This window comes from Choloepus didactylus, chromosome 9 (genome assembly GCF_015220235.1).
Source record: "Choloepus didactylus isolate mChoDid1 chromosome 9, mChoDid1.pri, whole genome shotgun sequence".
Taxonomy (NCBI): Eukaryota; Metazoa; Chordata; class Mammalia; order Pilosa; family Megalonychidae; genus Choloepus; species Choloepus didactylus.
In genome coordinates this window covers 92,783,705-92,810,820 of record NC_051315.1, presented here as the reverse complement: position 1 = coordinate 92,810,820, position 27,116 = coordinate 92,783,705, and the positions used below count along the sequence as shown (strand labels likewise).

Below are 27,116 nucleotides of genomic sequence, written 5' to 3'. Positions count from 1 at the left end.
TGAGGCAGGGTGGGATAGCGGTGATGTCAACATCATTTTAAAATTTTTCTTCACTTTCCTCTTTTCTCAAGGCAGCACATTTTATTAAATATCTCACTGAATCTCTGCCACATGAACCTTTAATACACATTCTCAGAAATAGGAACTGTATCTTTTTCCTTATAATTTTAATCTACTATGCAAATTACTATAGCAGTATGTTACAGAAATTTCAAGAACAAAAGTCTTGTATCAGAAAAATCTCAATTTTCACTTTTAATGTTCCCTCCTAATCTTTAAGCTTTAAATTTCATACATTTATACTTTAGAGTAGAAATCTTGGTGAACAAATGATTTTGCATTTTTTTTTTTTTTTACTTCTAAATATTGTCCATGTTTTTATATAACCATCATTATTATTTTTAATACCAAATGTCATTAACCAAGTCCGTATTTTGGGACATTTATGTTGTTTTCCATGTTTACTGTTTTAGATTATAAACCAATAGCTATGTTGTTACTGTTTTTTTTTTGTTTCTTTTGACTTATTTTCTAGGATAAATTCACAGGAATTAGATTAGAGCAGGAAAAAAGGCATGACCTGTCTTTCATGGTTTTTCAATTGCTTTCAGAGTTGTTCCAGTTCACAGTGACATCAGCAGTGTATGAATGTGTCATATTTACCCTGAACTTGCTAGTGCTAGCATAATTATTTTTAACTTTAATTCCTACAATGTGTTTTAAATGAATTAGAACACATTCACTTATTATATATATAATAAAATTCATTTATTATAAATAAAAAGGCTATTATATATATAGCCTTTTCTACATCTCATTATGTCTATTGAGTATTTCTTCTGTTTTTCAGTGACAATAAAGCTAAATTAAAAAGACCAAAGTGATTGATTTGCTTAGGAGCCTGGTAACTTGAAATTTTGTTTTAATTTAAGTTTTTGAATAGGTTCATTTATATGGTTAAAATTTTTCTGTAAAGTTAAACATTATGCACTGAAGTCTCCCTTCCATCCCTATGCTCTATCTGCTCAGTTGCCCCACCTCCCATAATAGGTAACCACTATTATTATTTTATAATGTATCCTTCCAAAGGTTTTTTTTGCATATATATATAAATGTAATCCCTCTTTAAGCAAAGAGGGTATACTATATTGCATTTATTTCTTTTCTGAATAGTATATCTCAGAGCGCTTTCCATTTAGTATTAAAATAACACCCTTTTTTTAAATTACTGCATAGTAATTAAAATATGCATATGTATATACCATAATTTATTTACCCTATCCTTTATTGATGAACATTTGTGTTGTACCTAGTCTTTTGCTATTATATATGGTGCTGCAGTTAATAACCTTTGTACATAGTTGTTTATCACGTGTTTTATTTATCTACAATATGAATTCCAAAAGTGGAGTTACTTGGTCAAAAAATAAATACATTTGTAATTTTGATAGATATTACTGAATTGCCTTCCCCAGTGATTGTTTTAATTTATACTTGAATGAAAATACTTGTTTCTCTGAAGCCAGAGGTATCCAAATGAAGTTTTAATTTATAAATTTCTTGGTTGAGTGAAGCTGGACGTCTTTTCATATGTTTAAGAGCCATTTATGTTTCCTTTTCTGTAAATTGCTTTTTCATATGCTTTGCACATTTTTCTGTTGGGTTGTTTGTCTTTTCCTAATCAGTTATAGGAGCTCTTTATATAATACTAAGATTAGCTCTTTATAGCCATTCTGCCTACCCTTTCTCCCCAAGAAAAATGTAAAGTACTTCATGTAAGAGAGAATTCTTCATGAACAAACATAAGAAAATGTTCAACACTGTAAACAACAGTGAGGTATGTGCACAAAGATGTTCATAGTAATGTTATGCATAATACAGAACTGAAAACAACTTAATTGTCCAACCATAGGGAAATGGTTAAGTAAGTTATGACATACATACTCATTGGACTGGTATATAAAATTAGAAGTGATAGTTATATAGCAGCATGAAAAATTTAAGTCATATGAAAAATTTGATACAAAATTGTATATGGCATCCCCAGGGAATGTGCTCTATCCTCTTTGAATTCACCCTCTCCACATGTATGGGTGGGTCCTCTCTCCTGGACCGAGGTTTCATGACTCCAGACCTCAACATCCATTGCTCTGCCTTTGAAGAAATTTTTCCTTCAGTCTGTCCCTTTTCTGTCCTTTTTAGTCCAGACTGGCAGTGGTTCTGTTTATATAGATCTTGCAAAAAATTTGTTGGCTTGGCATGCAGCATTCAGAGGTCAAAATCATCAGACAATAGGACTTTCCACAAATCCATCCTGGATAACTCCATTTCCAGTCTTAGCTTGTACTGAAATGGCTGTTGGTTTCCATGTTTAGTTAAATCCTCACATGGGTTACTATCTTCTGGGGTCTCACTTTCTGGAAGCCCAGAATTTTCCAGACCATCAATTTCTGGTTTCTTTGTATCCAAGATTCGGTTCTGAGCTTCTCTCTTTCCTCTTGCATTTTACTATAAGCTGCAAGGAGATGCCAGGCTGCATTTTCCACATTTAGCTTGGATATCTCTTTGGCTAAGTGTCCCAACTCATTGCCTTCAAATTCTACCTTCCATCTGACACCAGGACTCAATTTTGTCAAATTCTCTGCCACTTTAAAACAAGGATTGCCTTACTTCCAGTTTTCAGCAGACATTCATCACTTCTGTCTAAGGCCTCATCAGAAGTATCTTTAAGAGTCCATTTTCTACCGACAGTCTCTTCAAACAATCTAGGCCTTTTCTACCAAGCTCTTCACAATTCTTCCAGAATCTTCCCCTTTATAAAGCTGTTCCAACATGTTTGGTATTTGCAAACTCAGCAGCACCCCACTTCTCTGGTACCAAAATCTGTTCTGTCTTGCTAAACCTGCTGAAATGCAAAATACCAGAAATGGATTGGCTTTTACACTGGGGGTTTATTAGTTCACAAATTTACAGTTCTTAGGCCATGAAAATGTCCCAATTAAGGCATCAATAAGATGATACCTTCTCTGAAGAAATGCTGATGGCATCTGGAGTTCCTCTGTCACATGGGAAGTCATATGGCCGGAGTCTACTGGGCCTTTCCTGGGGTTACCTTCTTTGCTTTCTTCAAAATGTTTCTGGGCTTTTTCTCTCTCAGTTCCTGTGCGTCCTCGCTTGTTTCTCCCAGGGCATTTCTCTCTAAGCGTCTGAGGGTCCCCTCTTAGTTTCTCCAGGGGCAAACTCTGGATTTCATCTCTTAGCTTCTCTCCTGGTTCTGGTTTCAAAGGCTGTCGCCAAAATATTTCTGGGCATTTTCTTTCTAAGTGTCTCTGAGCTCTCTTCAAAATGTGTCTGCCTTTTATCCTCTGATAGAGGATGCCATAAACTAATTAAGACCCACCTTGAATGGGCCAGGTCCTGCCCAAAATAAGTCTACACACAAGACTGGATTGAAAGAACATGGTTTTTTGGGGTACGTAATAGATTCAAACCAGCACAAGGTCCTTTCTGACTATCCTGGCTAGAACTGCGTAGTTGAAAATCTAGAATGTACTGGTATGCAGTAGAAACAAGAGATTTTTCTTTTTAGCCTCTAGTAAAGCAAATAAAAAGAAAATTTAGAGACAAGGCCTCAATAATTAGAAATTATGGTATTGATTTATGAATATACAGACACACCAGAATAGAAAGTCCAGTAATAGAGATATGTATTGGAATTTAGTATATGGTACAGGTGGCATCTTAGTTCAGTTGTTTAAGAATGGACTTGTAAATAAATATTAATTGAACAATTGGAGGCAAGACTTCTCTGTATACCATGTTGTATAGTTTTGTTTTCATAACATTTTGGATGTATCCAAGTCAGTGTAAGTAATAATTGATAGGGCTACAGATCCATGCTGTTTTGTTTGGAAGAACAGTGCAGGCACTATGACTTGAGAGAAGGCTTTTTTATTATCCTGATACTCTGTGTAAATGTTCAGAACAATCTAGGAATATTACTGCTTGAATGGTTTCCTGTCCCTTCCTTAACATCCTGGAGGTTATTCCTCCCCAGAGTCAGAAAGTATAATAAGTAGTGAGCCATTTTACCGGAATTGTAGGCAAGTCTTTTTCCCCCTTGCTGTTGATTTCTTCCCCATTTTCCCTGTTCTTGAAACATAGTAATATTAAAGGATTTGCTAGGACTGTTGAGGAGCAAACACAGGTGATGATTTGGAAAACCATCTTTTTTGTTTTTTTGTTTTTTAGTCTAAATTATACTTTGGTACTTAGGAGTCATTTTTAGGTACAATCTAGTCTTTAACTCTTATGATCCTAAGAGTTCCTCACTTTTATTACTCAAACTAAATATGCTCATCCAAAATACTATTAATAAAGAATTTCATATATTCTGTTTTAGAAATCTAAAAATTTAGAAATGAAGGTGCATAAATGAGATAACATTTCAGCTTCATACTATGAACATGCTCAGATAATCCAGTATAAATGACTACTGGAAATATAGTGCTTTCTCTTTAGGGCTCTAAATTATAATACTTTCTGGTTTTGATCTAAAACAGACGTCTGAAACCACTTCTAACTAACTTTGCTCTGTCTGCTTTCAGAGTGACTTAGTAGAAGAGTATTTTGAAGCTCACAGCAGTTCAAAAGTTTTAACCTCTGATAGAACACTGCAGAAACTAAAGAGAGCTAAATTGGATCAGGTATGTGGCAAGGAATGTTACATCCAAAATTCTTCCTGTAAGCTGAAAAATATGCTACTTAAACAACAGATTTGAAGAGTAAGTGTATACAAGCAGAACTCTTGTCCTGATCAAAGGAAACATTAATTAATGTGACATCATTATTATAAATCTATTTTGTTGTATAAGTGGTGAATAGTTCACTGGACTAGAATCCTTTTTTGTATATTATTAATTATGTATTTTTTATCTTATTTCCCCAGGATCTGTAATAATCATCAGAGTAATAGTTTCTTTACTAGCCATGTACTATTAATCTGTTATTCATTGAATCTCATACTGATCATAAAAGTCAGACTTTGATCTGACTTCCTCTGGAGTCACCTTGCAAAAAGCAGAGGGTATTCTGCTTGATGATGTTATGGGAAACCTGCCCACTACAGTAAGGCACCAGGGATACTGTATACTATAGTTCTATAGTTCCCAGTTGCTCATTTCTCCACAAAATATTACACAGTTATAATGGTTTGGATTTTGACTGATACTTCCCTAAGAGAGGAGGCAGAACTGTCTCAGTGGGAAAATCTTTTTGAAGAAGATGGGATTGATAGTCCAAGTCAAGAAGAGGTTGTTATTGGGTCTGAGAGTATCAAGATTTTATTCTCTGCAAGCCAGAACTTAGTGTATGTGGCTTCTGATGAAGGAGTTTTAGTTTGAGACTGGCTACAGAAGAGAGAGAATATAGGGTAAGCCTTTATGACCTGGATAACATGGTGCTACATTTTTTGGTCTCTTGGTTCACAAGTATTAAGACTAGGATCAGAGACTAACTGAAAATGTGTCAAGAAGTTGTTCCAAGGAAGAGATGTTGCTGATATCTGCTTATTGCATATATTTTTATATAAGTAAATTAGGAGAAGGATAACTGAATCTAGAATTAAGGTAGGACTTCAAGGGGCCTGAACATGAAAAGACCTCCAGGTGGTTGAAGGAAATACCAGCTACTGATAATAGTTAGGAGAAGGCCTTTCATTGATTGTGGAAATAGCTCACCAATACAATCTCAGTGGCCTGTGACAGTAAGCATTTATTTCTCAGGTCTGCACGTCAGCTGGGAGTTGGCTGATTCAGGGTTTGCTCCTCTGTGTCTCCTCCTCCTTGGATCAGTGGGCTAGCTGAGGCATGTTCCTCTCATGGCAATGGCAGAGGCATAAGAGCTAGAGGACCGCCACAATATCAGGTGTGGACAATAGCCTTTTGCGCACCCAGAGCTAATTGTGCTGGAGCTAGGAAGGCAGAGCTGTGCAAAAAGGGGGAAATTAACACACCCCATACAGCCATCCTTTCAGCAGGCTGGGAACACCCCTACATAGCCTGGCGGCCCAGAACTTCCCTTGAGGGATGGTGCGCACTGGTGACGTACCACAGCCTTCCCTCAGCAGAGGCCCTGGGAGAGCGCTGCTTGGAAGAGGGACCCACTTGGAAATCCCAGGGACCATACACCAGTACCAAGGACTTGTGGGTCAGCGGCAGAGGCAATCTGTGGGGAGACTGAACTGAAGGTTTAGACTCTTGCAAGAGCCTTAAATTCCAGGAACACCTGGGAGGTTTGATTATTAAAGCTGCCCTCCCTCCCTAACCACTCAGACACACGCCCCACATTCAGGGCAGCCAACACTAACAACATACCCAAACTTAGTGCACCAATTGGACCCCCACAAGAATCAGACCCCACACACCACAAAGACAAAGTTGGGGAGAACTGGATTGAGGGGAATAGGTGACTCGTGGACGCCATCTGCTGGTTAGTTAAAGTGTACGCCACCAAGCTGTAGAGCTGACAAATTAGAGATCAGACTTTGAATTAGCTTACATATCCTAAAAGAACCCTATCAAGTTAAGCAATGCCAAGAGGCCAAAAATAACAGAAAATTTTAAAGCATATGAAAAAACCAGACGATATGGATAACCCAAACCCAAACACCCAAATCAGTTCAGAAGAGACACAGTACTTTGAGCAATTAATCAAAGAATTAAAGACAAACAATGAGAGCATAGCACAGGATGGAAAGGACATGAAGAAGACCCTAGAAGAGCATAAAGAAGAAATTGCAAGAGTAAATAAAAAAATAGATGATCTTATGGAAATAAAAGAAACTGTCGGCCAAATTAAAAAGATTCTGGATACTCATAGTACAAGACTAGAGGAAGCTGAACAATGAATCAGCGACCTGGAGGATGACAAAATGGAAAATGAAAGAAGAATAGAAAGAATGGGGAAAAAATTTGGAAAAATCAAAATGGACCTCTGGGATATGATAGACAAAATAAAACGTCCAAATATGAGACTCACTGGTGTTCCAGAAGGGGAAGAGAAGGGTAAAGGTCTAGGAAGAGTAGTCAAAAAAATTGTTCAGGAAAACTTCCCAAACTTTCTACACAACATAAATACACAAAGCATAAATGCCCAGTGAACTCCAAGTAGAATAAATACAAATAAACTCACTTCAAGACATATTCTGATCAGACTGTCAAATACTGAAGAGAAGGAGCAAGTTCTGAAAACAGCAAGAGAAAAGCAATTCACCACATAGAAAGAGAACAGCATAAGACTAAGTAGTGACTACTCAGCAGCCACCGTGGAGGCGAGAAGGCAGTGCCATGACATATTTAAAATTCTGAGAGAGAAAAATTGCCAACCCAAATTTGAGGGAGAGCTTAAATTTTTCACAAACAAATGCTGAGAGATTTTGCTTAAAAGACCTGCCCTACTTCAGATACTAAAGGAAGCCCTACCAACAGAGAAACAAAGAAAGGAGAGATATGGAGAAAGATTTAATACTAAAGAGATTCCATATTGGTTCATTAAAGTACAATAAGAGAGAGAGGGAAAAAATATATCTGACAGACATAAACCAAAGGATAGGATGGCTGATTCAAGAAATGCCTTCACAGTAATAATGTTGAATGTAAATGGATTAAACTCCCCAATTAAAGATATAGATTGGCAGAATGGATCAAAAAAGATGAATCATCAATATTTTGCATATAAGAGACTCATCTTAGACACAGGGACACAAAGAAATTGAAAGTGAAAGGATGGAAAAAATTATTTCATGCAAGCTACAGCCAAAGGAAAGCAGGAGTAGCAGTATTAATCTCAGAAAAAATAGACTTTAAATGCAAGGATGTTATGAGAGACAAAGAAGGCCACTACATACCAATAAAAGGGGCAATTCAACTAGAAGAAATGACAATCATAAATGTTTATGCACCCAATCATGGTGCCACCGAATACATGCGACAAACAGTGGCAAAACTGAAGGAAGCAATTGATGTTTCCACAATAATTGTGGGAGACTTCAACACATCACTCCCTCCTATAGATAGATCAACCAGACAGAAGACCAATAAGGAAATTGAAAACCTAAACAATCTGATAAATGAATTGGATTTAACAGACATATATAGAACATTACATCCCAAATCACCAGGATACACTTTCTTCTCTAGTGCTCATGGAACGTTCTCCAGAATAGTCCATATGCTGGGAAATAAAACAAGCCTCAATAAATTTTTAAAAAGTTGAAGTTATTCAAAGCACATTGCTGACCACAGTGGAATACAATTAGAAATCAATAACCATCAGAGACTTAGAAAATTCACAAATACCTGGAGGTTAAACAACACACTCCTAAACAATCAGTGGGTTAAAGAAGATATAGCAAGAGAAATTACTAAATATATAGAGACGAATGAAAATGAGAACACAACATATCAAAAGCGGTACTGAGGGGACGTTTATAGTGCTAAACATATACATCAAAAAGTAAGAAAGAGCTAAAATCACAGAACTAATGGATCAAGTGAAGAAGCAAGAAAATGAACAGCAAACTAATCCTAAACCAAGTAGAAGAAAAGAAATAACAAGGATTAAAGCAGAAATAAATGACAGAACAAAAAAACAGTAGAAAGAATAAATAACACCAAGAGTTGGTTCTTTGGGAAGATCAACAAGATTGACAAGCTACTAGCTAGAATGACAAAATAAAAAAGAAAGAAGACCCATATAAACAAAATAGTGAATGAGAAAGGTGACATTACTGCAGAACCTGAAGAAATTAAAAAAATTATAAGAGGATACTGTGAACAACTGTATGCCAACGAACTGGATAATATAGAGGAAATGGACAATTTCCTGGAAATATATGAACAACCTAGACTGACCAGAGAAGAAATAGAAGACCTCAACCAACCAATCACAAGCAAAGTGATCCAATCAGTCATCAAGAAACTTCCCACAAATAAATGCCCAGGGCCAGATGGCTTCACAGGGAAATTCTGCCAAACTTTCCAAAAAGAACTGACACCAATCTTACTTAAACTCTTTCAAAACTTTGAAGAAAATTGAACACTACCTAACACATTTTATGAAGCTAACATCAATCTAATACCAAAACCAGGCAAAGATGCCACAAAAAAGGAAAACTACTGGCCAATATCCCTAATGAATATAGATGCAAAAATTCTCAACAAAATACTTGCAAATCAAATCCAAAGACACATTAAAAAGTGGGGTTCATTCCAGGCATGGAAGGATGGTTCAACATAAGAAAATCAATCAGTGTAATACAATACATTAACAAATCAAAAGAGAAAAATCAAATGATCATCTCAATAGATGCTGAAAAAGTATTCGACAAAATCCAGCATCCTTTTTTGATAAAAACTCTTCAAAAGGTAGGAATTGAAGGAAACTTCCTCAACATGATAAAGGGCATATATGAAAAACCCACAGCCAGCATAGTACTCAATGGCGAGAGACTGAAAGCCTTCCCTTAATAAGATCAGGAACGAGACAAGGATGCCCGCCGTCACCACTGTTATTCACCATTGTGCTACAAGGGCTAGCCAGAGCAATCCGGCAAGACAAAGTAAATAAAAGGCATCTAAATTGGAAAGGAAGAAGTAAAACTGTAATTATTTGCAGATGATACGATCTTATATCTGGAAAACCCTGAGAAATCAATGATATAGCTGCTGGAGCTAATAAACAAATTTAGCAAAGTAGCGGGATACAAGGTTAATGCACATAAGTCAGTAATGTTTCTATATGCTAGAAATGAAAGAAGTGAAGAGACACTCAAGAAAAAAGATACCATTTTCAATATCAACTAAAAAAATCAAGGACCTAGGAATAAACTTAACCAAAGATGTAAAAGACCTATACAAAGAAAACTACATAACCCTACTAAAAGAAATAGAAGGGGACCTTAAAAGATGGGAAAATATTCCATGTTCATGGATAGGAAGACTAAATGTCATTAAGATGTCAATTCTACCCAAACTCATCTACAGATTCAATGCAATCCCAATCAAGATTCCAACAACCTTCTTTGCAGACTTGGAAAAGCTAGTTATCAAATTTATTTGGAAAGGGAAGATGCCTTGAATTGCTAGAAACACTCTAAAAAAGAAAAACGAACTGGGAGGAATTACACTTCCTGACTTTGAAGCTTACTATAAAGCCACAGTAGTCAAAATGGCATGGTACTGGCACAAAGATAGATATATCGATTAATGGAATTGAAATGAGAATTTGGAGATAGACCGCCAGATCTGTGGCCGACTGATCTTTGATAAGGCCCCCAAATCCACTGAACTGGTACATAACAGTCTTTTCAACAAATGGGGCTGGGAGAGTTGGATATCCATATCGAAAAGTATGAAGGAGGACCCGTACCTCACACCCTACACAAAAATTAACTCAAAGTGGGTCAAAGACCTCAATGTAAAAGTACCATAAAACTCCTAGAAGATAATGTAGGGAGACGTCTTCAGGACCTTGTATTAGGAGGTCACTTCCTAGACCTTACACCCAAAGCACAAGCAACAAAGGAAAACATAGATAAATGAGAACTCCTTAAGCTTAGAAGTTTCTGTACTTCAAAGGAATCTGTCAAAAAGGTGAAGAGGCAGCCAACTCAATGGGAAAAAATTTTCGGAAACCATGTATCTGACAAAAGACTGATATCTTGCATATATAAAGAAATCCTACAACTCAATGACAATAGAACAGACAGCCCAATTAGAAAATGGGCAAAAGATGTGAAGAGACAGTTCTCTGAAGGGGAAATACAGATGGCCAAGAAACACATGCAAAAATGTTCAGCTTCACTGGCTATTAGAGATGCAAATTAAGACCACAACGAGATACCATCTCACACCAATTAGAATGGCTACCATTAAACAAACAGGAAACTGCAAATGCTGGAGAGGATGTGGAGACATTGGAACTCATTCATTGTTGGTGGGACTGTATAATGAATGGTTCAGCCACTCTGGAAGACAGTCTGGCAGTTCCTTAGGAAACTGGCTATAGAATTACCCTTCGATCCAGCAATTGCACTTCTCGGTATATACCGGAAAGATCTTAAAGCAGTGATGCGAACGGATATCTGCATGCCAGTGTTCATAGCAGCATTATTCACAATTGCCAAGAAATGGGAACAACCCAAATGTCCTTCAACAGATGAATGAATAAATAAAATGTGGTATATACACACAATGGAATATTATGCAGCAGTGGGAAGGAATGATGTCATGAAACATATGACATATGCTACCACTAATGTGAACATTGCTGGGGGAGAATGCATGGGGTGTTGGACTTCCCCACCTTGATAGTTGCTGATGTGCTCACAGACATTGGGGACTGGTGGTTTGATGGGCTGAGCCCTCAGTCATGGGATTTGCCCTTGGGAAGACTGTTACTTCAGAGAGGCTAGGCCTGCTTATAATTGTGCCTAAGTGTCTCCTCCTGAATGCCTCTTTGTTGCTCAGATGTGGCCCTCTCTCTCAAGCTAAGCCAACTTGGCAGATGAAATCACTGCCCTCCCCACTACGTGGGATCTGACACCCAGGGGTGTAAATACCCCTGGCAACGTGGAATATGACTCCTGGGGAGGAATCTGGACCTGGCATCATGGGGTGGAGAATATCTTCTTGACTAAAAGGGGGATGTGAAATGAAATGAAATAAGTTTCAGTGGCTGCGGATTCCAAAAGGAGCTGAGAGGTCACTCTGGTGGGCACTCTTAGGCACAATATTGACAACCCGTTTTAGGTTCTAATGTATTGGAATAGCTAGCAGTAAATACCTGAAACTATCAAACTATAACCCAGAACCCTTGAATTTTGAAGACAATTGTATAAAAATGTAGCTTATGAGGGGTGACAATGTGATTGGGAAAGCCATGTGGATCACACTCCCCTTTGTCCAGTGTATGGATGGATGAGTAGAAAAACAGGGGCATAAAAAAAAAGAGAGAGAGAAAACACCCAGTGATCTTTTTTACTTTAACTGTTCTTTTTCACTTTAATTTTTATTCTGATTACTTTTGTGTGTGTGGTAATGAAAACATTCAAAATTAATTTTGGTGATGGATGTACAACTATATGATGGTACTGTGAAGAATTGTATGCTTTTTATGACTGTATGGTATGTTAATATATCTCAGTAAAATTGAAGTATTAAAAAAAAAAAGAGCTAGTGAGAAACCACAAGGTCTCTTGAAGTCTAGGCTTGGAACTGGCACACTGTTACTTCTGCCTCATTAGTGGCACAGCAAGTCACATGACTGAAAACAATGTCAAGGGGCAGGAAACTATATTCCACTCCTTTAGTGGAAGGGAGTGCTAAGTCATATGGCAAAGAGTATGGCTACAGGGAGGGGGGTAGAATTGAGGCCAGTGGTGCAGTTCTTCACAGATATTAAAGTTTAAAATGAAAATGCATAAATGAGATAACATTCCAGCATTCACACCATGAGTATGCTCAGATAATCCAGTATAAATAATTACTGGAAATAATACTAGTGCTTTAGTCATGCTTTTTTAGGGCTCTAAAGTCTAGAAGAGATGAGAAAGATTTTTAAAATTACCTGTTTAACAGTTTTACTTAGAGCTACTCCTATTTCTCTTCATATATGTGGATAAATAAAAATTGAAAAGAGTTCCTAGAATGTTGATTACAAATTTAGTCTTCAAAATTAAAAAAAAAAATACATTAATTTTAAGGTAGAATCATGAGAATGCATCTTTGCCAGGGTAAAGATGCATATACAGTTTTTTGCTGTAGTTTTCATTTCAAAAAGTGAGCTATATTTATTTGATTGACCAGCATGAATTTCCAAGCTTTGGTTACAAGGCAATGCACCTTCTTCAGTTCATTTCCATTAGTGTCTTAAAATCTTTGGCATGCTTCTCAAAGATGAATCATTTGTTAGAAATAGATTTTGGAAGAGAAGAAGTGATACCAGTTTATTTTACTAATAATAATGGTAAACTATAAGGTTTGCCATTTAGTGATTTAGTGTTTTCTGAGAATTAATATTTAAACTGTTACCTTAAGCTTTTACATTTTTAAAATCCATAGGTTTTTTAAAAGTTTGTCTGAATTTATTGTCAAAACTGGGAGGTGGGTTAAATCATCTCATTATGGTAATGATCTGTTTGGAAATTTTAAAATATGGACTGAGTAATAAAAGTAAGGAACTTGCTTATATTTAGAATTTATAATCATGTAAATGGTTCTAGACAAAACTTATACAATCCATCATTATTACATATCTGTACTTTTAACAAGATTACAAAAAGAATGTTAACTCAAATATTTAAATTATATTTGAAGTATTATATGTATTCACTTGATGTACTCATTACCCAATTTGATTAAAGTAATATTTTCATTAATGGCATCTCTTAACTTCTACCTTTAAGGAAATATTTTTGGTTTGGATTGACTTCATATATCTGGCTTGAGAGTAACTTTTCCCCCGTTCCTTTTTTTTTTTAAAGCAAACTTTGCATAACTTATTGAACAAAGTTTCTCCTTCCTTTTCTACTGAACTTAAACAACTAAATCAACAATATGAACAGTTATTTCATAAATGGATGTTGCAGTTACAGTAAGTATTATAGTTATTGCAAACTCTTGGAAAGTAAAGAATAATATATATTTATATGAATCTTTGCTAAATCAAAGCAATTTAACATTTAATTTTCTTTTTACAAAGAAATGTTTATGTAATATTTTCCTTATTTTATGACTCAAAAGTAGAAATTTCACAAAATTATATGACTCTTCTCAGAAATTCTACAGTTTTCAAGAAATTTGTGTTTTCTAAGTTTATCAGACTTGGCAGCCCATTGGTAAAATAAATAGCCTTTCTTGGAATTATGTGTTATTGCTCATAAAAATATTTGAAAATCTAATTTGCCAAAATTAATAAAAATACCAATTAATTTTGGTTCGATTTTCCAAAGCAGAATTTCTGAAATGAAAGGATATAAATTTCTTTTCTTTTAATCTCACTCTATGTACATTACAGTAGACCCTTAGAATTTTGTGAGCAGATCTGTTCTACAAACATTATTTTACCATTTTTAAAAATTATTTCCTAGAATATTTTTTCAATTTTATCATTTTTCAGTTTCCTCAGGTTAAATTTTAAATTTCCATTACAACACTGGGAAGAGTGATTAAAATCAAAACAAAGCATTGTTATGATAATTACTTCTATGCTTGTATTATAAAGGACCTTCATATGAAGAAATGCTTAAAATGTATGTTAGTGTGAATACACACACACACACACACACACACACACACACACGCACAATTACATACTGCCACTGTGGTGACTAAGAATGCAGGTCACCAAACAATAAGAACATAGAAATTGCCACAGTTGCCCCAACTGATCCTGGTTTTCTTTTGCCAGTAATTCATCTAAGAGTTATTCAGAGAAGGAAATGATTATCTTCCCTGTAAGCATCTCACCTTCTCAATAACTGTATGATTCTGTGCAGTATAAATTTATAAAGCAGCCCTTCTCTCTGATTCCATTCCCCAGTCCATCAAATTTTTCTTCTTCCAGTATGTCAGCTCTCAATTTGATTTGCTTTGCTACCAGCCTAGACCTCATAGTCAAGCATTTCAGTGGAATTTCTGACTTTCTGAATTCCCTTTTTTCTTTCTGCTGCTTCTACCTTGCTAATCCCTGCCTTTGGGGGTTATCTATTTTTTTCTTCTTTTATTTTCTAGGCTGCCCTGCATTGCTAGAGAGCATCACATAAATATTGTTTGCTGATGGTCTTCCACAAACAATCATGGAGTAGGACTTTAGCTTTACCCCGATCTCTTGATATTCTGGGTTGTCTAATTAATGTCCTAGTATGACTTAACAGGACATTTGTGACCTGGCCCTTGCTTACCTTTCCAATTTAACATATCAATTTAAACTTTACTTTAGCCTATTAAATTTTTCAGTGCCTTGTACTGTCTACTTTCTCCCTTGCCTCCAGATGTCTGTCACTTGAAAAGTAATAGAAACTAGAGAGAAACCCACTGAAGGAGTTGGATGAGCTTGTGCCTTTATCATGTAGAAGTTGAGAACAATATAGCTATTTGGCCACCCCATTTCTTTCTCTATTCTTTATAAGCTTAAAGTAAAGAAACTTGTTTGTTTATAAAATTGGCGGTAGGAGGTACTGAATTTTAATTTTGTGATTACTATCTTTCCTAACAGCTTGGGGTTCAACATTGTGCTTTACGGTTTGGGTTCTAAGAGAGATTTACTAGAAAGATTTCGAACCACCATGGTACAAGATTCCATTCATGTTGTCATCAATGGCTTTTTCCCTGGAATCAGTGTGAAATCAGTAAGTGTTTCAGAAATGGTAAAGGGAATAAAATTGTGTCCTATGCCAATCCATACCATTATAGTAATGAACATGCTACTTTCTGGGGCATCAAATTTAAAAATTTGGGGGTTTTGCCTTCTGCATTGCATAGTGCTTAAGATTACGTGTTTGGGCTCAGAGCGTTCTAGCTTTGATTACCCATCTTTGAATTTCTTATCTTGTAACTGAAACAGTGTTTTAGTGGAACATTAGCTTTATTAACTATAGCAAATATTAATGGTACATCTCTGAGGTGTGAGATTATGGAGGACTTCAACTTTGTTATATCTTTATATCATTTTGGTATAATAAAAATGTAAGTAATGGGTTATACTTTTTTCAATACGCTTATCATGGATCATTTTTATTTCAAATGCTCATGTCTCTTCATCATTTGAAAATTAATTTATGGCCTTTGGTGTTGGATAATAAACAATGTAGTATTCATTTTTAAAGTGTCATTAATGGGCCTCGCCCTGACCAAGATTGTGGAATGAGATGCTTCAGGACCCTGTATCCCCACACAAGCTTTGAACAAACAGCAACAAATATCTTTCTAAAAACTCCACAAAACAATTAAGGATTGCAGTAATAGGGCAAGTGCCTAATCAAGAAATAGGCCACTTAAAAATGGTAGGATTTCGTGGCACCCTGGCAGGCCTCTCCCCATTACCTCACCAGCTCAGCATGGAGCTGGTCTGTGCTACTGGTACAAATCCCTGGTCTTGGTTTCAGAGGGAACAGACTAACCCTCACGCAATTACTAGGAGAAGGTATGTCTTGCCCAGTCTGTCTGGTGGTGGCCTGAGGGAGTCCCAGTCCCAGAATTTGCCCTGCATGTAGAAGGCAGCTCACTAAGCTCTCCTACAGAACACTGTGAAGAGCAGTCAAGTCTTGCTGCCTGGGGCAAGGGATTGCTGGCTGTAGGACATAACAATGTAGTGCCCAGGACCATGAGGAAACTGTTTCCGAGGGAAGAGGATACATTTATATCCTTGTAAACATGCCGAAGACAAGATAGCATGCACAGAAAGCATCAGGGAGGCCCCTAGGCTTTGACCTTAAACCATTCTCCAAATGCCTTGTATGGATAAGCCCTAAAGGAAAGCAATTGCACAGGTCAATCTTCAAAAACTGGGAAAGGTGTTTTCTTTTTTCTCTCTTTTTTTTTTCTTTGTTAGTTCCTGGCATTCAAGGAAAGCTCTGTCACAACACTTAACTGGATACATGCTTAAGGTACAGACACCTCAGTCCAAATTCCAGTGATAGCTCACTAAAATATCAAAATGTCCAGTTTCAACAAAGATTACAAAACATACAAACAATGGCCCAGGCAAAGGAGAAGATTAGAGCAATAGAAACCAGCTTAGGTTCACCTAAGGGGAACCAAACCTGGGATATTTCTGACAAAGACTTTTAGAAAATGGTCCTCAATATGCTTTAAAGAACTAAAGGAAATAAGGAAAACAATGGGTGAATACAAAGAATATCAATAGATAGAAATTATGAAAGGGAGCCAAACAGAGCTGAAGACCATGGTAACAGAAATTTCAGATTCCCTGGAGGGGTTCAACAGCAGATTGGAGCTGGCAGGATAAAGAATCAGTAAGCTTGAAGAGAGGCAATTAAAATCATGCAGTCTGCAGAGAAAGAAAAAAGAATGAAGAAAAGTGAACAGAATCTGAAGAACCCGTAGGACACCATTAAGCATACCAGTGTACACATTGTGTGAGTCCTAGAAGGAGAAGAAAGAGAAAGGTGTAAAGAGAATATTCAAAGAAATAATAGCTGACAATGTCCCAAATTTAATGAAAATTATGAATATAAACATCCAAGACACTCAGCAAACTCCAAACAGTATAAACCCAAGTACACCCATACCATGACATGATCATACTGTCAAGTGCCAAAGATAAAGTTGAGCATTCTGAAAGCTGCAAGAGAGAACCAACATGTCACATACAGTGGAGACTCAATAAGATTCAGTGTCAATTTCTCATCACAAACCACGGAGGCAAGAAGGCAGTGAGGAGACATATTTTAAATAAGTTGCTGAAGCAAAAACTTGCCAACCAAGTATTCTGTATCCGGCAAAAACTGTCTTTCAGAAATGAAGGAGGAGACCTAAGACATTCCCAGATAAAAGCAGAGGAATTCTGTCACCTCTAGAATTCCCTGTAAGAAATGCTAAAGGGAGTTCTGCAGGTTGAAAAGAGGACACTAGACAATAGTCTGAAGCCACATGAAGAAATCAAGATCTCCAGTAAAAATAATGACATGGGTAAATATAAATACCAGTACTATTGTATTTTTGATTTGTAACTCCACTTTTTATTTCCTACAGGATCTAAAAGACAAATGCATAAAATGTAATGATAAATAAATGGTTTTGGACTCATGATGTATAAATATGTAATTTGTGATGGTGGGGGGTAGGAACATAGTTTATGTATGCTACTGAAGTTAAGTTGGTATCAAAGTAAACAAGATTGTTGTTGATTTAGAATATTATATTTAAGCTCCATGGTAAACATAAAGAAAATAGCTGAGAGTATGCAAACTCAGAGACAAAAAGTAGAGTACAGGTTACCATGATTGGAGGGAAGGGGCAATGGGGAATTAATGCAAAATGAGTATAGGGTATCTGGAGTGAAGGGGAAGTTCTAGTAAGGGATGGTGGTGAAGGTATGGCAACATTGTCAATGTGGTTATTCCCACTGAATGGTATGCTTGGGAGGGATTAGGATGGGAAGATTTATGTTGTATAAATGTTTCCACAATAAAAAAAAAAGAAAAACTAAAGAGATAATGACAGTTATATGCAATATATGATACTGAGTGGGAACTGAGAGTGAGGGAGAAAAGGCTCAAAAGAACATTGTTGGGACATAAGAAAAAAATTGGAATATAGAATGTAAACCTTATTTCAACATTAAATTTCTTGAGCTTGATAACTGCATTTAAGATGATTACTTAAGTGCATATCCTCGTTCATAAGAAATGTACATGGAAACATGTATTCAAGGAGTATGATGCATGTAACCTACACTGTTATTCAGGGGACAGAAGGAAAGAAAGAAAAATGGCAAAGTTGTCTGGGTTTCTGGGGGCAGGTTTATTGGAGTTCTTTGTATGGGGTTTGTTATTTTTATTTTATTTTTGCAACTGTCCTGTAAGCTTGAAATTATTTCAAAGTAAAAAGAGTGGACCTGCTCTGCTCTGCTCTGCTCTGGAGCCTGTTGGGGGCTGGTGGGGCCAGCCAGGGTATTACAAGATCCTGTTGTTTTTTAAGTGGCCATTTCAGCACTACTTTCCCTGCTGCTGTATTCCTTTCGCTGTTTTTTTGGAACTTTTAGAAAGTTGTTTCTGCCAGTTCTTGCTGGTTGTTCAAAGCTTCTTTTGGGGGTAGTGCCCTGAAGCATTTCACTATACCACCTTGATCATGGAAGGGCCTTTCCTTGTTTCCTTTTAGCCGTAATACATGCAAAGAATAATTTAAATCTTATGTTCCAAGGGAAGTTTTTAAGTCATTTTAAAAACCTGGATGAGAAATCCAGTTTCATTTTTAATCTATAAAAAAGGATTGATTTGCTAGGTGTATTATTTATCCTATATTACAAAATAAATCTAATTGATATCATACCTCTTGCACTTTTACGATATAGGTCCTGAATTGTATAACAGAAGAAGTCCTTGAACATGTGGGTACTTTCCGCAGTGTACTGGATCAGCTAGACTGGATAGTAAACAGATTTAAAGAAGGTAACATCAAGTAGATTGGTGCTCTGTAATTTGAATGAAGTTAAGTGAACTCTTTTCCTTATTCATGTACTTATATACACAAAAATGATGATTATTTTTATATTGGCCCTCATCTCCGTGTAGTAGTTGCTGGTTTACATTTCTCTAAAATAATTGGTCTTGTCTTTTTCTGTGAAATTTTTCATTGAACTTCACTTAACTAAAAGGATAGTTATTTCTACTATCATATATTTGTGTAGTCCAAAGCCTCTTAATTCAAAATATTTCTCAGGTTTGTAGCCAGTGTGAAGTGTCTCCAGTTGTGGGATACTTTTTTGTCTGAAACATTTTATTGTATAATATTTTTATAAACATTCTTATTTCTTTATTCTGAGTAAATATCACTGCATGGGATAATTTCATATACTTAAAATCAATAGAATGGGAGAAAGATACTTTGTTTTTCTTTTGGTGTGAATGCTTTGATTATGTGAGTATATTAGAAAATTAAAAATAAAATTATTCAGGCTCTAACAATTGTCATTTAGTTGTTAAGAATTAAAAGTAGTAGTTGAGAGATCAGATTCCCACTGGATTTGGTGGAGTAAAAACGCAAGTTTAAGCAGTCCTCTAGCCTCCAGCTACTGTGTCAAGGGGTTGAGAGGTGTGATCTTGCATGGGGAGGCAGCTGGTTCAGGAAGGAGAGTCACCTTTGCCCCTTCCATAACCCAGAGGTGAACTGCTCACAGGGGTTTAGCATTTCCCCTACCAGGCCAAGAAAATGGAATTGTTAAGTATTCTGGAGGCTTCTCCCCAAGTCTTTCAACTTATTATCAATCCATAGACACAGGACATTAGCAGAAGATGGAATTTGACTCAGGAGTGCAGCACAAATCTAGAATACACGATTTAAAGCATAAACTAACTTTATTCTGACCTCACCCCCAGAATACTGTAAGAGCATCCAGGTGACCAAAACTATTTCAGCCGCGAAGGTTGATTCGTGTTCAAGGCCCAGACCATTTCACCCTGTTTTCTCAACTCAAAGCTGCATTTCTCTTGCTTATAAAATTTGCATATTTTCTCAGTGCCTGTTTCTGACTCACAATAAACAATGCCCAGACCGCCAAAAAAAAATAAATAAAAATAAAAGTAGTAGTTGAATATGCTTTGATTTGATGGATATTTTTTGTTTAAAAATATAGTCCTATCTCTTTCTCCAAAGCACTTTTATTATCTTGTCAATATCCTAGTGCATTCTTTTGTTTTCTGTTCCCTGCTAAAATTTTTTTCTATTTCAAATATCTTCATTTTAGGCTTCTTACACCCATATTATGTATACTCCTTTATATACATGGACAAATACAGTCTTATTACCAACTACACATGTGAAAACAAGTATGTATTTCACTGAACCTCAAAACTAACTGCATATGTGAACACTTTCTTGTTCATTGGTTATGTAGTTGTATAGTGAACCCCTAGTAGGTTATCATAAGATAAATCTGTTTAACTTGTTTTTAGTGTTTTCATCCTTATTAGTTAATTAAAAATCAATTAAGGGCAAAATATTGCATCAATAGTAATTTTGTTTATTTTTCTGGACCTTTGGTTCTCAACTTCTATTTTAATATTTAGTATTAATGTATTCTCTCATGTGAAATAACAAAAACATTACTTCCTATCTCTTTACCACAAAACCTTGTAAGACAGCTTAAATATTATCTAATTGCAAGCTATTATTGTTTATATATTAAAGTAGGTGCTTAAATCATGTGGAAACACACACACACACACACACCATTGACTGTAGTGGCTTCTGTATTCAGGGAACCTAGGATTTTCAAAATGTGTCATCTGAGAATTTTTGTCACTGTATTTTCTTTCTTGTCCCTCTGTTGTTAGTGGAAATTTACTCTCTCTCAGAGACTCATTCTCCATCATGTATGCAAGTGTCCCATTTATTATCAACTCCTTAGAGACTACCAATATCCTTGGCTTTTGAACATGCCTAGGGCTTCTAACCATTTAGGGAAAAAATGTACCTAATTCTGCTGTCCCTCCAAGCTATATTATTTCCCTATTCCTTATGATTTCCTTCTTTTTTTTTTTTTTTTTTTTTATTGAGATTGTTCAGATACCATACAATTATCCAAGATCCAAAGTGTACCATCACTTGCCCCTGGGTATCCTCATACAGTTGTGCATCCATCACACTTAATTTTTGTTCAATTTTTAGAAACTTTTCATTACTCCAGACAAGAAATAAAGTGAAAGATGAAAAAAAGAAAAAAGAAAAGGAAACTCTAACCTCCCCTATCCCTAACCAACCCCCCTCAATTGTTGACTCCTAGTATTGATATAGTACATTTGTTACTGTTTATGAACAAATGTTGAAATACTACTAACTGTAGTATATAGTTTGTAATAGGTTATATAGTTCTTCCCTATATGCCCCTCTATTATTAACTTCTAATTGTATTGTCATACATTTGTTCTGGTTCAGGAAGTGATTTCTAGTATTTGTACAGTTGATCATGGACATTGCCCACCATAGGATTCAGTTTTATACATTTCCATCTTTTGACCTCCAACTTTCCTTCTGATGACGTATATGACTCTGAGCTTCCCCTTTCCACCTCATTCACACACCATTCGGTGCTGTTAGTTATTCTCACATCTTGCTACCAAACACCCCTGTTCATTTCCAAACATTTAAGTTCATCCTAATTGAACATTCTCTCATACTAAGCAACCACTCCCCATTCTTAAGCCTCGTCCTATATCTTGGTACCTTATATTTCCTGTCTATGAGTTTACATATTGTAATTAGTTCCTATCAGTGAGACCCTGCAATAATTGTCCTAATGTGTCTGGCTTATTTCACTCAGTATATTGCCCTCGAGGTTTTGTCATCAACCCATTTTTTTTTAAATATGGTTTTGTTCACGTCACTCCATACATTCCATCCCAAGTAAAATAATCGATGGTTTTCTGCATGGTCATACATTTATGTGTTCACCACCTTCACCACTATCTATATAAGAGCATCTACATTTCTTCCACAAGGCAGGAGGGAGAGACAAAGAAGGTAGAGCGGCAAAAGAAAGAGGAAAAAAAAAATGACAACTAGGAAGCAGCAAAAGGAAAAATAACCTTAAAATCAAAGTAGAATAAAGAATCAGAACAATACCACCAATGTCAGTGTCTAACATGCCATCCCCTATCCCCCCCCTCTTATCTGCATTCACCTTGGTATATCACCTTTGTTACATTAAAGGAAGCATAATACAATGATTCTGTTAGTTACAGTCTCTAGTTTATGCTGATTGCATCCCTCCCCCAATGCCTCCCCATTTTTAACACCTTGCAAGTTTAACATTTGCTTGTTCCCCCTCGTAAAAGAACATATTTGTACATTTTATCACAATTGTTGAATACTCTAGATTTCACGAAGTTACAAAGTCCCAGTTGTTATCTTTCCTCCTTTCTTGTGGTGTCTCACATGCTCCCCACCTTCCTCTCTCAACCGTATTCATAGTTACCTTTGTTCAGTTTACTTACATTGTTGTGCTGCCATCTCCCAAAATTGTGTTCCAAACCACGCACTCCTGTCTTCTATCACCCTGTAGTGCTCCCTTTAGTATTTCCTGTAGGGCAGGTGTCTTGTTCACAAAGTCTCTCATTGTTGTTTGTCAGAAAATATTTTGAGCTCTCCCTCATATTTGAAGGACAGCTTTGCTGGTTACAGGATTCTTGGTTGGTGGTTTTTCTCTTTCAGTATCTTAAATTATCACAACCCATTTCCTTCTTTGCCTCCATGGTTCTGCTGAGAGATCTGTCACATAGTCTGATTAAGCTTCCTTTGTATGTAATGGATTGCTTTTCTCTGGCTGCTGACAGGATGCTCTTTGTCTTTGACATTTGATAATCTGATTATTAAGTGTCTTGCATAGGCCTATTCATATCTCTTCTGTTTGGAGTACACTGCGTTTCGTCTTGGATCTGTAATTTTATGTCTTTCATAAGAGATGGGAAATTTTCATTAATTATTTCCTCTATTATTGCTTCTGCCCCCTTTCCCTTCTCTTCGCCTTCTGGGACGCTAATGATACGTACATTATTGTACTTTGTTTCATCCTTGAGTTCCCGGAGACGTTGCTCATAGTTTTTCATTCTTTTCTCCATCTGCTCCTTTGCGTGTAGGCTTTCAGGTGTTTGTTCTCCAGTTCCTGAGTGTTTTCTTCTGCCTCTTGAGATCTGCTGTTGTATGTTTCCATTGTGTCTTTCATCTCTTGTGTTGTGCCTTTCATTTCCATAGATTCTACTAGTTGTTTTTTTGAACTTTTGATTTCTGCCATATACATGCCCTGTGCTTCCTTTACAGCGTCTGTCTCTTTTGCAATATCTTCTCTAAACTTTTTGAATTGATTTAGCATTAGTTGTTTAAATTCCTGTATCTCAGTTGAAGTGTACGTTTGTTCCTTTGACTGGGCCATAACTTTGTTTTTCTTAGTGTAGGTTGTAAATTTTCTGTTGTCTAGGCATGGTTTCCTTGGTTATCCAAATCAGGTTTTCCCAGACCAGACAGGCTCAGGTCCCAGAGGGAAGAGATATTCAGTATCTGGTTTCCCCTGAGGGTGTGTCTTAGAAAATTGCTCCACCCTCTGATGCCTCGGGTCAGTGTGCTTTCTGCCCAGCAGGTGACGCCTGTTAGCCTATAATTCTTGACTGGTGTGAGGAGGTATGGCCGTGTTCCCCCAGGCTTTGGGGTCTGGTTCTCAATGGAAAGGGCCCCACCCCTTTCCTCCTGGAGAAGACAGACCCCTCAGGTGGAGGTCATTAGCATTTCAATGGTCTCGCTCTCTGCTTGTGGTGTTTCCACCCTTCCCAGAGTCACAGCCCTGGAAACTGAAAATGACTGGGGCTTTCTCCACTGAGCCAAAAAAGAAACAGATAGTCCCCTTCAGACCCAGTCCAAGGCGACCCTCCGGCTCTCCCAGGTCAGTCGTCACCCAAAGCCTCTGTCTGTTTTTCGGGGCTGCATACCTGTAGTGAGCAGTTCACACTCACTACTTAAAACCCCAGCTGGAGCTCAGCTGAGCTATATTCGCTTGCTGGGAGAGAGCTTCTCTCTGGCACCACGAGGCTTTGCAGCTTGGGCTATGGGGGAGGAGTCTCACGACTTGGTTCCGCAGGTTTTACTTACAGATTTTATGCTGTGTTCTTGGGCATTCCTCCCAATTCAGGTTGGTGTATGATGAGTGGATGGTCTCGTTTGTCCCCCTGCAGTTATTCTGGATTATTTACTAGTTGTTTCTAGTTTTTTGTAGTTGTTCCAGGGGGACTACTTAGCTTCCACTCCTCTCTATGCCGCCATCTTGCCTGAGTTGCTTCACCCATTTTCTTCTTAATTTCTTCCTTATTATATGCTACTTGAATATATGCTTGAAGATCACTTGTAATTTCCTTCTTACTAAAACCATTGACCTTGAGTAATCCTTTGTTTATCCTGACCTCTGCTCTATATGATGATTTTGACAGCTCCATCCTCAAAATTCTTCCTTCATTGACTTTTATGATGTTTTACTTCCCTTATTTTTCTGATGTCTTGAGCAATATCCTGATTCTCTTGTCTCCTTTTGCTTTTGTGATAATCAGGGTTTTCTATAATATCTCAGTGTTTAGTAAGAACTCTTTAATCGATAGACTATTTGTGTGGGTTTTTTGTTTCTTTTGGTTTTGGTGCTCCCCTTCATTCCAACCTTGCAATGTAACATGGACACATTTACCTCCAATCTATTATATGCATCTTGCCTAAAACTTTTTTTTTTTTCAATGCCTTATTAAAAACTTTGCTTCCTGTAGGGTCTGACTCAAGTACTAAACAACTAATTAAGTCCCTAACCACTCCAGTTCCTACTGATTTTCCTGAATTTCTTCTTTTTGAGTGTTTGACATATTTTCCCAAATAAATTGCATACTCCTAAGCAGTAGTTATTTTGTCCTTTATAACTTTGATATATTCTTTAATTCCTAGGGATTATATGTAGCAGAGTCTTCACAAATACTCATTGAAAATAATAATTGAGTTCCTTTTCCTTTTAGATTCTTCTTTAGAACTCTTCCTGCTCATCCACAATTTGGATAGCCAAATGTTGAGAGGAGACAGGAGTCAGCAAATTATTGGACAGTTGTCATCCTTGCGTAACATATACCTTATAGCATCTATTGATCACCTCAATGCTCCCCTGAGTAAGTTAAATATTTCTATTTTTGTTTTTTGATATCAGTCTCACAAAATTAATTTTCTTAATGGTATAAATCACACTTTCAGTTTTTTTCAGTACACTTTCCCCCTGTTACATGTTTAAAGACACAGCCTACTAAAGAGTAGGTGTCCTCAATCTGATTTTATTTGGAACTAAAAATTCAGATATTAAAATAAGTGTTTTACACTTAAAATTACATGGGGGGAAGAGACTCAACTATTATTTTGGTCTCTTTCTACTCTTTGAGGTATTGCAAGATTTATTTTATGATGTTAATTCATAAAGTTTGTATTTAATATGTAAGTAAATATTAAAATGTTGGTTGACAGTGAAATTAGATTGTGGAGTACTGATTTGAATGGAGAAATGGCAAAAATTTAAAAACTCTGTATTCATTTTGTATTAAAGACTTTCCCATTCTTTCTTAAAGTGAAATCTAGTAATATTACAATATGAAAATAATTTGTAATTCTTTATATCTTTGATCATGTGCTCTAGTGTGGGATCATGCAAAGCAGAGTCTTTATAACTGGCTCTGGTATGAAACTACTACATATAGTCCATATACTGAAGAAACCTCCTATGAGAATTCTCTTCTGGTTAAACAGTCTGGATCACTACCACTTAGTTCCCTAACTCATGTCTTACGAAGCCTTACTCCTAACGCAAGGTGAGAGTGAAAACTATATTTTCTTAAAAAAAAAAAAAAAAAAATTCCATGTATATCAAGATTCACATTTTTAAATCTTATTGACGATGCTAAGGTCCCTACTTAGTTTGGAGGATTAAGAAAAATAGCAGTAGTAATGGTTAATAGCACTGGATTATGTAATAGGCAGACTGTTCAATAGTAGTCTAATAAAGGGCCCAAAAGCAAAGCAGATTATTAACATTTTTTCCTTAATAGACTTTGATGTATCTGCATAAGAGCATCTACATATCCATCATGGAGAGGAAGCAGAACCTTGATGGCTTTACTTAAATTTTATGGTTTCTTGTTATTTTTAATTACATATTGAATATTTTGAGCCAGGCACTGGATCCTTTACGTGAAATGGCTCATTTAATCTTTGTAATCACTCTAAGGTAGATGGTAAATGGCATAGAGATTTTGATTCAAATTTGCCTGCCTCCAAATCTTATACTCTTAAACATCTGTCTATAGTGTCTTCAATGAATATCTTTCAGCAGCCTAACCAAGAGGCATATCTGAATTATGAAAGTGGCTGGATATAACATAAGTAAATAGAAATTAAATTGCATAGTAATTAACACAATAAAAGAGGTTTTCAGTAGCAAACCTCCCCCCAAAAAAGCATAAAATTCTGGAACTATATTTAACAAGATGTAGGTATGGAAAAACAACAAACATTACTGAGAAGAGAAAATGAAATTTGAATAAATAAAGAGAAATTTTGTTTCCTTGGAGGGGTAGACTGAATATTATAAAGGTAGCAATTCTTCACAAGTTTGAAATTTATTAAACCTATATATCAAAACGCAAATGATTCTTTTATGTTCTAAATGTGACAACAGTTCAGTTTCTTAAAGAATAAAGAGGAAAGACTAGCAGAGATAATTTAAAAAAATAGTGAGAAGACATTTTTTGTCAAGATGACATAATACTTTCACACTTTTATTCATCCCTTTTTAAGACATAGCATAATAGATAA

General features: G+C 36.3%; 1 protein-coding gene across 1 annotated transcript in view; it reads left to right on the top strand.

Annotated features, from left to right (window-relative positions):
- ORC2 (origin recognition complex subunit 2) overlaps positions 1 to 27,116 on the top strand; it is an 83,209-nt gene that overhangs the window by 33,916 nt on the left and 22,177 nt on the right. The window contains exons 10-15 of the mRNA XM_037850221.1: positions 4,608 to 4,706; positions 13,544 to 13,653; positions 15,277 to 15,409; positions 19,096 to 19,192; positions 25,280 to 25,426; positions 25,942 to 26,113. Coding sequence (XP_037706149.1) covers positions 4,608 to 4,706; positions 13,544 to 13,653; positions 15,277 to 15,409; positions 19,096 to 19,192; positions 25,280 to 25,426; positions 25,942 to 26,113 — 758 coding nt within the window. The remainder of the gene's footprint in view (positions 1 to 4,607; positions 4,707 to 13,543; positions 13,654 to 15,276; positions 15,410 to 19,095; positions 19,193 to 25,279; positions 25,427 to 25,941; positions 26,114 to 27,116) is intronic.